This window comes from Anser anser (genome assembly GCF_964211835.1).
Source record: "Anser anser genome assembly, chromosome: 4".
Lineage (NCBI taxonomy): Eukaryota > Metazoa > Chordata > Aves > Anseriformes > Anatidae > Anser > Anser anser.
In genome coordinates this window covers 6,203,794-6,217,349 of record NC_139724.1, presented here as the reverse complement: position 1 = coordinate 6,217,349, position 13,556 = coordinate 6,203,794, and the positions used below count along the sequence as shown (strand labels likewise).

The following is a 13,556-nucleotide window of genomic DNA, read 5'->3' as shown; positions in this document are numbered from 1 at the left end:
CAGCAAGAAAATAATCATTTCCGTTTTGGAAACAGAAGGGAAAGCCCAGTTTTGGAGATGACTTTTGTTTCTGTGTTGAATGGAAATGGTTTTAAAAGCGAAAAAGTTATGAGGGATATTTCAACATACAAGTGGAAAAGTTGAGTTTAAATTATCTTGCCTTTATCCCTGCCTGGGACTTTGGCCTCTGGTAGATACCAGCACACTGACTGCTGGCCTGTGGAGTAACTCTGTGAGAGAACAGTGAACATATCCCACAACAGAACATCTGTGACAAGGCTGACAGAAAGTGGGAGAGACAGGCAGACAGGCACTATAAATCATCTCCGCACCCAGGTTGGACAGTACAGGGGGTCTCCAGCACCCCAGGTGGTTATACTGTTTCCCAGGTAGTTATTCTCTTCTTCTCACACTTTCCTAAAAATTCCAGCCTAGCCCTCAGAAATTTTCCACAAGAAATTTTCACTGAAACTAACACACTTCCATGAAACATTTTGTATTTTTGTAAAATGCTGTATTTTGACAGAAGAATGTTTTCTTGAAGGTTTTTTTTATCCCCCCAAACAATTGTCATGACAAGCTCTAATGGATGCTAGGGGTGTTTTTGACGATCTAGATAATGGAGAGAGAGATCAGCTCAAAAGTAACATAAAATCTTGGGGCCCAATTCTGAAAGAGCCCATTGCTCCTATCAACATCGTGAATGCCATCCTCAGTGCAACGCCTCAGCCCACTGCTCTGTCATTCTTACCATGTAATAACTGAGAGTTTGGGTCAAAACATACCACCTTTCCATGCCATCACATTACCTTTAAAAGCAAAAATCCTCATTCTGAAAATACTTCATCCAAAATACCATGTAAAATTGATACAAAAATCAGAGAGCTAATGCTCTTGGCCACAGGGACCACTCTGCGATACCACATCCTATTGACAACAGATTTCTGTGGTAGAAGTAGTTGTAATCCTGCAAAACCTAAGCCACAAGTTTGAGAAAGTTTAGAACGGACAACATTTTATACAGTAAAGAGCTTTCCAATGTAATAGCAAAAACAGAAAATCTTTGTTTTCCTCAAATCTCAAGACAGTGGCTTTTCATCCTATGTTCAATCAGGGAACAGCAGAGAGATTTAAAAGGAGAAAATAAAGGCTTTGTTTTTACACGACCGTAAAGCTGCTTCTCTCTCCTCCTCCTCCCCTGTACTTCTGACAGACTTTTAGACTCTGTAACATCAAGTAACCTTTATTAGGCTCGGATACACCATGATTTCATAGGCAGGCATCTAAATTTAGAAAAGCATTTTGTGTGTCACTTTTTTTTACATTTTAAATCTCGTGGATGTGACCTTCTCGAAGAGTCAGATTACTGTCCTATGCTTGACTTCCATGTGGTTTACACCGGCAGAAGTGTGATCAAAGTGTAATTTGCAATATATTGAGCTGCTTTTTAAAGGGGCAGAAACAGCTGTAGAGAGGCTTCCCTGGATTCCAAGTCGACTTTTGATTAGCTTTTTGTGCAGGTATTCCAGGTGTTGCCATTAGTTAGACGTTCTGATTCCTGCTTTCTAATTATACAGTCCACAATTACTATCACCTTCCATTTCATTTTTGACATGACATGATCTATTCGTAGATATATTTTGGGTACTCCAGAAAGCAGAGCTCCAGCTAGGTATGATGCGACACAAATTGCGTGTTGCAAATTATATGTTCAGGACTCAGGAGCACAGCTTCATCTGTCAGCCTCCCAGGGGGCTGCGAAGTATAATGGCTAGAGTCGCTTACCTGCTCAGGGAACAAAAGGTACTGGGGCAGCTGTCTCTCTTCTGTAACACAGGCAGGGGTGGAAGGACCCAGCCCACGATGCGATGGCGTGGATGCCTTGCCTACCTAAGTATCCGGTTTGAGTCAACCACACAGAGAGTCTTGTGGTGTCATTTCTACACAAACAACATTCAAAATATTTCCTTCCCCAGGAACCCTGACCAAACACAAGATGCTCAAATCTCAGGGAATATTGCTTGTTATTTTGGCCTCTACATAATATCAGTTCTTGAGGCAAAACACTGCTATTGCTTACACAGGCCCCTAGCCAGCTTCATAAAACCAAACTACCAATGAAGCAGCATGTCTTCCCATGTGGGAAAGAAACTGCAAGTGCTGTGTGAGAGTACAACCATGTAATGCTCGCACTTTAACATAAATACCAATATTTAGTACCCTGTAGGCACTAAAAAACACCTACACTGGGTGACAGAGAGACTTACTCACAGAAAACAAAATTAAAAACAACCAAAATAAAAATTTCTGTATTTCTTTTTCAGAATAAGTTGGAAGCAAACCATGTCCTCAGATATACCAACATATTTAAATCTCTAACATTGTTAAGTGTTATTTCCACTACAGAATGTAACGAAGAAGATCAGGATATTTTTTTTTCTCAAGTGACATCACATTTTACATTATTTAAGCTTTTGCTGACTGAAAAAGCTTAGCTGGGAAAACAACTGTGTACAGTAGTACAACATCTTATTTCTACTTTGAAATAAAATTGGAACAATTCTGAATTTAAATTGAGAAAGCCTTGGCTAGAGCTAAGCGTGTTTTGTGCACAGAGTATCAGCAGTGTTTTTCTGTTTTTCTCTCCCTTCCTTTCTCGCTCCTATCGCACTCTCACAGAGAGAGCCCATCCTAACACATTGTTCTGAGCGCCGACAGGACACATTACGAGACTACCAATCACCGGGACTGATGAGAGGACAACTTTACAGAGGCGAACGCCCAGAGCCTCACCCTATGGCTTTCCAAAAAGTTTTTATGGATACCATTTAAAAATGACAGCCATTTTGTAAGGGCATAGACCACTCTCTGCCCATCGAACCCATTCGCCTTTGCCGCTGACACTGCTTGGGTGTGTAGCGTTGGGAGTCCCAGGCAGAGCTGCACTGAGGATGCACTGCAGAAGAGGTCTGCTCACGCCTCTGTGGCTTGTCTCACTCCTGTGGGTTAACAGCCAGTGCCAATGAGGGAGCAGTATTTTACTTTGGACTTATTCTACTTGGCGATCTTAAAAAAAGAACTGGCTTTGAGAGAGGTTAAGGTTGAGATCAAACTCAGGCCTCCTGTTGTAACGGCAAGCATCCTAAGAGCAGGCTCTCTGGGGTCAGAACTGAAGGTGGGAAGTGGAAGAGGAGGAGAGGAGGACGAGGGGACAAGCTCCGTGGACCTTTCTCCGCATACTATCTCGATCTTCACTGAATCAGACCCAGGCTCTCCCCCAGGTTTTACAGTCTCTCCATACCCCCTGTATCTAAACGGTTGCTTAAAGAAGCAGGCAGGAACACAGCAACGCCGTCTGAGTCGTATTTCCAAAAGAGAGTCTGGCCAATCTTGAAAGCTGAAGCCTGGAAGAAACTAGGTTGTAGCAGCGTGATACAGATCATGCCTACACTGGAGCTGTTTGGAACAGAACGTGTTATGCACAGCATGACCAGGAAGGAGGTATGAAGTACAGCATACATGAAGCAAAACATGTAAAAGACCATGGCAGTGAAAGCGGGAGAGTTTAATTATCTCGACCTCAGAGTGGATTACATTAAGCGGAGGAAGCAAAGCTTGATCTGGTACTGGACTGCTTTCTAATTTAATGTGTACATAAACCGACAAGGAAGGGAAGAATGCCAGATGTGGTATTAAGCAACACAGAGAATATGATTTAGGACATTAAGGTATAAAAAAAAGGTAGGAGTAGTGACTGCTGAGCTGAAACAGCTTCTGCAGTGACTCTCCCTGCTCCACCTAGAAGGTGTATGCGCCCAGCAAAACAGAGCACCGAGCTACCTCTCAGCAAGCTGCCGTCCCCACACGTCCCCTCTGAAGCTATAGCCGGGTTAAACAAAACATCACACTGGCTTCTGCACAGCTCAGCTCCAGCGCCAAGCATTGGTACAGGCTGCATGCCTTCTGCAGTCAGCAAACCTTTGTACAGGCTGCCTTTCAAGCAGGCTACAGAGACCTCGTAGATAAACCACAGTAGTTTCACGTCACCTCTGCCCTCTCCTGATCTGCTTAATGATCTGCAAAAGCCCGCAAGTGACTTCTGCAGGCCCGGGGGCCGGCGTCTGTTTTGGCTGCCTCTCAAAAGGTGCTTTCCGGGTCACAGAGCTGTCTGGAGCCACCTCGCTGGGACGCCAGAAACATCCCTTGCAGGGCAGCTCCTCCATGCCCTGTGCTGAGAGCCCTGGAGCAGGTCTTTCGGCGTACCATCTGCATGGTAGGAGGAAAAAGTCCATCAGATGCGGACCCGAGCTCGTAACGACACTGGGATGGAGCTGAATGCAGAAAGCCCAGCACAGCCATGAAATGAAGCACAAGAATGCACAGAGGTGCCACAAAAAGGCGAGGCATAGACATACAGAGACAGGAACTCTCTAGGAAGAAAAGGAGCTATTTCAGAACAAGGAGCGAAATTTTTGTTTTCCCGAGGAAAGACAAGCTTTCCTCCAAAAAGTGGTCTGGCGAGTTTCAGATTTCCCAGTGAATGCCCTACAAAACATTGTTTAGAGCTCTTAACATTAGACAGCATCACAGCTACACCGTGCTAAAAAGCCCCAGGTAATTTATGAGTTATTCCACATACACGGCCAGATTCTGGTCTCACTCCACCCACTGCAAAACTGCAGCCGCTTCCACTTCAAAATATCCAGTTCCAGACAAGTTCGCCACTCGGGCCCATACCATGGTTTCAGTTTCCTCTATTGCATTATTATTATATTACTTAGCAGGTCTGCTGATGACATTGCATTCAAAATTGGGCAATTACAAACACTGGCAGGAAATTCTGCAGTAGCAAATGCTTTTAAAAAATGGCAAGGATGTGAAGAAATTCAATGGAGATCTTTCATTCGATATATTAAAAGCACACGACCAGGGAAGGAATCAGCGGGGCCATGAGAGGGTATGAGTGAGAAACCAGTGACAGATGAGACTGATGCCGAAATGAGCCTGAATTAATATTCTTTGCCTGAGTATTTACAGAAGAAGCTGAAGGTCACATCCCGGAAACAAGGATACATTTTCTTTAGGGGAAAAAAATGAAATGTTAAAAGGCTTTACGATCCAATCTGGACAGGTAGTTAGTTAATTAGAACTATTAAAAGTTGACAGGGCCCAAGACGTAGATTAACTGCATCTCAGAAGTTGGAAGGAAATAGCAAGGGAAATTGGAAAACCTTCAGTAATACTGCTTGATAGCTTCCTGGGGAAGGTATATCTGGAGATGCCTAGAAGGCAGCTACTCCAGCTTTTACTTTTTTTTCTTTTTTCTTTTTAAATCAATGGAGGATTTAGGAACCTACTCACCAGTAATCCTGACTGCAGCCACAGAACGGATATTGAAAACATTAATATGGGATGGGATTATGCAACCCGTGGAAATATACAGTCTGGGGAAGGACAGGCAGCCTGGATTCACATCATACCTGTCAACTGTGCTGGAAGTTCTTCTAGAACTGTCCTAAAGTATGGCAGAGGAGAGGCAGAAGTGAAGTGACAGGCATAATTTATCCAGATGGAAGATGATATTCACGTGGTGTCACACCCCACGAAGAGATCAATCTGTAGAATCAGTAAGCGTAGAATAAAAAAGGAGGAAGAAACAGCAAATGGCTTCAAAATCATCTGTGGGACACGAAGCAGGATGTCAGTAAAATGGAACGGTTCAGGGTGACCAGAGGGACGGTACCGAGGCAGCGCTCCCAAATTTCAGCACGATGCCCGCTTTTGTTCAACTTTATATAAATGGCCTGCAGGGGATATAATTTTTAAAGTGGATTTTTTTGCTGATAGCACATAAGTGTAAAATGGTGCACAGAGCAAGAAAATTTAAAATGATTTGAATAAATTAGGCTTATGGACAGATAAAGGGCACATCCAGTTCAGTGCAGCAAAGTAAGACGTAATGACTGCAAGGCACCAAGTACAATTGCAGGCAGGAAAAAGGGAATGGAAGAGTGCATACTGACCAGGGGAAAGGATATAAGGTAATTACTGATAAAATGCTAAATTAACGTTCAGAATAAATGGGAGAAACAAAGACAGGAAAAATTCTTCATGCTCAAAAAGACAAACAAATTCTTCACACTACACGCTGAGTTGCAGCATTCAGTTCTTTTCTGAAGAAAAGCTGAATTCAGACACCTTTCCCAGCAGTGTAAAAGCACTGAGATAAAAACCAAGAGCTTGAGAGTAAAGAGCTGCATTGTCTCAATGAAGACATGACACGATGGACTTTTAAAATGTATTTTCCCCTTCACACCCCAGGGGAAAAAAAAAAAAAAAAGCAAAATTACTTTCTCATACTTGGAATGTTAATTTTGGGGCTATCTCTGAAAAAAACCACAACACAACAACAACAACAAAATACACCACCATCAGCAACAACAACAACAAAAAACAAGCATAAATAAACTGAAAGGTAGTTATTACTGGTAAAAACAGCCTTTTTACTGCAAAGGTTATGACATTAACCCAGGGAAAAATTCATGAATATTCACAATCACCATTTGTCATTAAGAATCATAAAATGTGAAATGTTGAGTAGGGCTTTAGAAAACTCCTCCAGCCTACTAAATTCCCTCTTCGCTACTTACTATTATGCTAGCATGTATCCCACTATTTTTTGTTTTTTGTTTTGTTTTTGGCACTGCATTTTACAAAGCAACTTCCTACAACTATTCCTTACACAACTCAGAAAAAGAGAGTAAAGACAGGAATCACAAAGACCTGCAGAAAGCTGCTAGAAAATGAACAACCAAAAATTTAGCCAAGGATCTCTTCAGGTGTTTGTAACCAAGGCTGGGAGCTCCCCAGATGAAATACAAATATTAAAAGAGGACAACATTATTGTTTACACCCCTAAATATATCAAAACCCATCTAGTTTCCACTTTTGCACCTGTCAGATTTGTTCCAGCCAACAGGTGCTACGTAACGTGTGTACAAAGGCAGCAGAGAGCCTTTTACAAGGGAATAAAAGGGCTGGAAGCCTGGCTGGGGAAAAAAATTAGGAGGCAGATGCTTGTCAACCACCAGCAGCTGTAGGCAGGTAGAAAGACTGATTAAAAGATGAAAAAAGATGAAAGGTGAGATGCTTTAACCACAGTCCTGCTAGGCAAATGGCTTCTGCCAGTAGTCTGCAAAGCAAAGACATGGCACAGGCACGAAGCAGAAAAATGTGGGTCCACTAACTAAATGAGAGCAAATTCTGAAGACAAGAGCTTTAAGACTGGAGGGGAGGGATGAGAAATCACAGCGATGGATGAAGAGCCATGGTTAAGGCAGAAACCCTCCCCATTCAGCGAGCAAAGTGGTCTCCCACGTGGAGCGCAGCAGAAGGCCATGCGTAGGTAGGCGCACAGAGATACACAATAGCTTCTGAAACCGTCTAAGAAAGCTCGACTGCTTATCTACATATCCATTCACCCTCCGCGTAGAAAACCAGTGTGCCGGTGGAGGCCCAGCTGTCAATCAGCCGTGAGAATAGCTGACCCGGGGCCGAGACATCAGAGGGCATTTGCATGCTCACTGCGCTCAGCGGTTAACACACAGCCGGGGTGGCAGGGCCAGGATAACGCACGGAAAGGGAATGCCACGGGACAAATTGGGAAAGGCACCCAGGCATTCGGGTGAAGGACTGGAAAGAGGCAGCTCCAGCCCTTTTGTCCCTGTACTTTCACAATAAGGCAGGGCATGAAGCAGGGAGCGCAAACCCTGCTCGATGCCAGCATGCTCCAAGAGCAGCCCGGGGCTGCTGCCTGCCCCGTCACCCCAAGCTGCGTCCCGCAGATGTGCTCCAACCCCAGCTGCCACGCAGGCTCAGGACGGCCAGCATTTCTGTAAGGGTGGGTGTCAGTGCCCCGCCTGTGCCGGGAGGCAGGCTCTCGAAATGCCCAAAGAGCCCTTTTTGCCTGGAGGCAGCGAGCGGTGGAAGCGGATGTCAGATTGGCGCCCCACGCCCATATGCTGCCGCTGATACGGCTCACCTCCAGCGGCTCGCGTTCCCGTCGCATTCACATCTTCCCTCTGGCCTATTAATATATACAGGCACTTGTGCTCATTGGCATGGTGACTGTGCTTATGTCAGTCATGCTTCTTTGTATTCTCCCTGCTTAGCCACTCGCTGTTGTGCAAAGGATGTGTGTGCATCAGGCTCAACACCTGCTAGAAATCTCTGAGCTCTCTGCGCCTTCCCTCTCTTCCCTAGCGCTCTGCCCTCACGCCAAGGGTTTTGTATTTTTTTTCCAATCCGATTCTCATTTTTATTACTTTTCCTGCTCCTATTTTCCAGCTATCCAGCTTTCCCGGTATTTCTTCCTTTGTTATGTTTGCTGTATCGCTCAGATTTTCTTGCATTTGAATTGCAGCCATTTAGAGCCACGTTAATGGACAAAAATAATCTCAGCTCCCCTTTGCTTTCCACTACCTCTCCCCACCCCCACTCCCCAGGAAAAAAAAAAAAAAGGCAAAAAGAAAAAAAAAAAGCGAATATCCTGCAAAAGCATAGAGCAAAAGGCAAGCAAACTGAAATTGTCATCTGGCCTGAGTCATGAACACGTATGCACGTTTGTAACCAAACTGATACCTGCGCAACTCCCTTACTTGGATGGGGGTTCCTGCTGTCGCTACCCGCGCAATGGCCCCCTGCCCCCTCGCAGGCCTTTGTTCCCACTTGTTCCCTCGTGCTGGCAGCAGCAGTCACGCAGCGGCACAATAAACCATGTCAGAGCAATCCTGATCCAAAAACTGATCCAGCTAAAAGGCAACCTGACCAAGAAGGACACCTATTTTCAGCCAAACCCATCTCTGACCATGGTCTAGGTCTAACTACTACAGTATCGTCAATCCCCGATAACCAGAATTCACTGAACTGTTTTCACTAAAAGGATTTTGGCAAAGCCCCGACAGAGCTTAAACGCTCTGCAGAGACATCACGGATTTCAGCGGCGTTTAAGCTGGGAAGGCTTCTGGGGTTCATGGCAGACCCTCCGGTTACTGAGGAAGCTTCTAATTGAAAACCTAGCCCTTGCTGTGCTGATGTTTTGATATGAAATAACCTCATGAAAAAATCTGAAATGCAGGTTAGCGACTGTAGGAAATTAAAATACATTTCCAACCCTTAGCACTTATTTTGTCCCCTGGATTCTCTGTTCCCTTTTTTCTGTATTCAGTCAGATCCTAAATGGCACAGTGCGACCGGTATGTTTTTATACAGTATATAGTGCAATGGTTATTAGTGTTAATGATTAGACATCCTATTAACTCTGAAAGTAGAGTTGGCCCCGCTCTGCCGGCTTCCCTCCTCGCCCCACAAACCAGCAGCTCCATCCATACAAAGCTCTCCCCGCGCTGCCCTTCGGAAAAGCCCGGAGAACAACGAGGAGCCACAAATCACAGCCCAAGGCTCGCCTCTGAACTTGCAGGAATTCACTTTGCAGAGCTCCTCTCCGGAGCACGCGGCTGCCCCCCACCCCCACCATTCATCATTTCCTCTTTTCTTTAAGATTTTTTTTCTCCTCCGCTTGCTCGCTGCGTTATTTCCCGGAGGACTGCTGCTGGATTGACTGGGCTTTAATTGCTCGGCCCAGCTGGGCTCAGGGTGGAATTTCACCTTTGCTTCTTCCTCTCGTTCTCTGGAGCTTCCCCGGCTCTTGACGATTTCTGAGAAATAGCGATTACTGATTCACCGCGTTTGTCACTTTATTCCCTTCCCGTGGATATGCATGATGTAGGCCAGCTGATTTGCATTTATTCATGCTATCCCTTCTCTGCTTTCTACCAGCTACCTTCCCAAGGCCTGTGCTACCTTCCAATTGCCCCTTTTTTAAAAGGAGTTCAGTGTTGTGATGGCTTTACTCATCATTTCCTCCCCCCCCTCACTTAATAATGGGCATGCTCTCCCTAGAGTATCAGTCTTCCTCCTGATGCACGTGCACACTCGGTTCTCACTCCCCAAAAGAGCCTTAGCCAACATTGCCACTTCCCCCTGCCTTTTCCCAGCCCCTGCTCCGGCTTTCTTCTACCCGCTGCCCTGTTTCCAAAAAGCGTACCTTACGCCCTCACATATACCAGTCATCTTTCACAAGCCTGCAGCAGGTAGAAATTCGCTGCCGCGTGAATCTCTGGCGCAGAGCTGTCAGGAAAACAGCTGAGGTGAACGAGGAGCACCTTCGTTACCACGGGCCCTGATGCGAGCGCCAGCAGCAGCAGCCAGAAGCCGCCTGGATCCTTTGCTGTTCATCATTCCTCGCGCTCCCCGCGACGTGGATCTGGGGGCAAAGGCTCTGCAATGGGCAGGAGGGTGCTCGTGCTGGATCGTGGCCCCAGCTACCGTGTTTCTGCCTCTCTCTTGTCCTCCCAGAGCTGCCAAGGGGGCAAAAATCTGGGCCAGGTTTCCTTGCATGTCGCTGCAAGCACACCAGCACTATTTGAAGTTTTAACACGGTCTCAGACTACGCAGCCTCTGGCTGGAAGCAAACCTTGCAAGATAACATCGGCAAGACTTTCTCTCTGGGACGGCAGTGGGGTACCCGAACCCTGGTGTCATCACGTAAGGCTGCATCTGTTGCTTACGTTCAGTGGAGCAGGTGCAATAGCCGGTGAAGATGAGGAGAAAATAGGAAAGAAAGGCATTTGCATGAAAGCAAAATTCAGCTGCGTATCCTCCGGAAGGCAAAAAATACGGGCCTCAGCCTGCACAGCCTCTGCTGACGGGCTCGCACAAAGGGCCTCAGTGTGCAGCAGGTATTCCAGCTCTGTCGTTGTGCAGATAATTAAAAACAATAATGAAAGAGAGGTTTTTATGCCTGTGCTCTAGTCGCAGCCGCAGCTCCCGAGCTACAGAAGCTGAGTGGTCCCTCTGCAGCAACATTTGCATTATTGCTAATCTGTAATTGGGATCCCCACTTAGCTCTATGACTCTCTCTGACCATTTTCAGACCTTTACCATTCAAGTCAAGAGGCTCCTTCCTCTAGAAATTATATTAAGATTTGAAAGCATGTTTCCTAATTTGTTTTAACAGGCTGCAATGATTTCTGTTCATATCTACACTGGCGCATTGTTTTCCCAGCGTACAACTCAAAAATAAAAGAAGAATCATATCCATTTCACAGTTCCCTCTAAAACCAGGCGTTTAAAAATGTTGGTATTTTAAATCTCTCTGTCATAGCAACAGGAAATAATGATGAGGGCTTGCTTTGTCCCTCAGACAGTACTGGCCAAATCTAAGTGAGTCTGAAGTATTCCACCTAAAGCAAGCTGCCTGGTAAGAGTAAACTACGCCTTACTTTAATTTGTATCTTCTCACATCCTTCTGATTGCTGTCTTTCTTGCTACACGTCTCTTTCAGCCCCCCATCATCAAATTATTCCATGTTAGACTCCTCCAGGTTTGGCTAGAGCAAGGCGATTAATTTCAGAGATGACATGTAAGAAGGTGTAAATTCTGCACTGCGGTGTGAGAAGGGACGAGATTTTCCATGCAGGCTTTGGCTGTCCTCCTCCTCCTGGATTTACACGGAAAGGAATCCCAATCCCTTTATCGTTGTCAGGAAGAGGCTGAGGAATCCAGAAGCACGCATTATAGCAGCCTAGATTTATTTATTCACTCATCACATAGTTTGGGCCTGAAATGAGTATTTCATAGATCCGTCCCTACCAAATTCAAAGCCTCAGTTAGAAACGGTGGGAGAGGTTCTTTCTTAGAAAGATAATTCTGGACTTAAACAAAACAAACAACAACAACCAAAAAAAACCACAACCAACCAACCAACCACCACCAACAACAAAAAAACAGTATAGCTGAACACAGATCTCTAAACACAAGCCATACGAACGTCCAGTATCATGTAGCTTCATTTTTATTCACTGAAAAAATCAGCTCAAAAAACCAGAGCTGCTGTGTGGCTACAGGTTTCACTAAGCACTGGCTGTTTACAGCACTCTTGGGAGGAGAAAAATCAAGCCATTTATTTAGGTGACTTCCTATAGATGGAGGTTTGTAATTTCACTCCTGCAAGCCTGCATATTTGCAGATTATATTCAATAAAATGTGAAACAGATATCAGCTAAAATCACCTCAACATTTAGACAGTTCCTGATGTAATAAAATGTCTCTGCCAGAATGACTGCTTTTCTGCTGGTGCAAATTCAGTTTGGAGATAAACAGGCACACCTTCAGAGACCGCAGTGGAGTCAGCCCCAAGATGCATTTGGACCTGTAAATCCAGCCGGAGCAGAGATCCCACAGCATTTCGGACTTCTCCAGCCTTGCTGAAAAGACCACTCCCTCTCACGTTTCGCGCAGAAGCAGAAGATGGATTACAAACCCTCAGCCAATGTCTCATCGGAAAATTCTTACCACAATATTTTTGAAACTCAGAAACTTTTCATCCACTTAATATGCTGGGACCTTTCCTCACTTGGCAACTGAAAGCTACAGCCACCTAATGATTTATTCAGTGACATCTGCAAAATAAGCCTGATGTTTTCAGGCCGGTTTCTGATGGACCTGTCAATAACATAAACAGAGCCACGGCTAGCACTAATTGGTATCATCCTTGTCAAACAATCTGCAGCACAGAAAAAAAAGAAAAAGGAAAAAAAAAAAGCAGCACTTACATTAAATTTCCCTCTTGCCTATTCAAGTTGGTTTTTTCTGCTTGCTTTTTTCCCACCTCATGGGCACTCCCCCTTACCCCCGTCATTCCTGTACCTGAGAAAAACACAGGACTCACCGAGGTAAAAGCTCAGGATCTTCAAGCGGTGTCAACCCAAAACTCAGTGCGTGGATCCCCACAGAGAAGAAACAGACGTAATATCTCATTCTAAATCGTGTTTACCCTCGGTAAATATTTCTTCTTGCAAAAAGCATTGCCATGGCATTGTGCAAAGCTGTATAAACAGCTGTAATTTTTGTCCTACTTTTTGATCCTTGCAGCCTGTGTCCAGGTTGCTGAATTGTTTGGTTGTCAAGGGCAGGTTTAAAAATTTTATGCATCGGCATGGCATATGATGTAAGCTCTCATGCACCTGACATCTCACGCATGAATAGCTCAGGCATGGCACGGTGATTCACTGCTGAATTTAAAGAGAAATAGGAGCAGCTTTCTATAAGGATACGACACAGTGAGCTCAATTTTGCAATTAGGAACTCAGAAATACTTTAAATCTCAAAGTAGATTGTATTAAAACTGCTCCCTGGCTAACTATTGCCTGTAAATCACTGAAGCTGTGCAGCTTTCTCTGTGCAAGTGTATGCACCCTGGGTCCTTTTCCTGTCCTGGGTGTGCTGTAATTCACTCCTGATTGATGTCGTTTTCACTTGTCCCTGTGCTAGTTACAGCGCTCCTTGTTCTGTCTGCACTGGCCTCATATAATCCTTTTCCCTCTTATGTCACACACTAACACACCATCACCACATTCAACTATGATTTCGCCGAGGACTTAGGGCCTTCTAAGCCTGCAGTGGCTGTGACACTGCAGGGTACGTGAGCAATCCCA

At 45.0% G+C, this 13,556-nt stretch overlaps 1 protein-coding gene across 7 annotated transcripts in view; it reads right to left on the bottom strand.

Annotated features, from left to right (window-relative positions):
- Positions 1-13,013, bottom strand: part of CXXC4 (CXXC finger protein 4) — a 94,824-nt gene extending 81,811 nt beyond the window's left edge. For all 7 annotated transcript variants that reach the window (XR_014584157.1, XR_014584158.1, XR_014584159.1 and 4 more), the window contains exon 1: positions 12,791-13,013. Coding sequence is in view for 4 of the 7 variants with exons in the window: in XM_083835554.1 (XP_083691680.1) it covers positions 12,791-12,879 (89 nt within the window). In the remaining 3 variants the exon portion in view is untranslated. The remainder of the gene's footprint in view (positions 1-12,790) is intronic.
- Between the last annotated feature and the right edge of the window lie 543 nt (positions 13,014-13,556).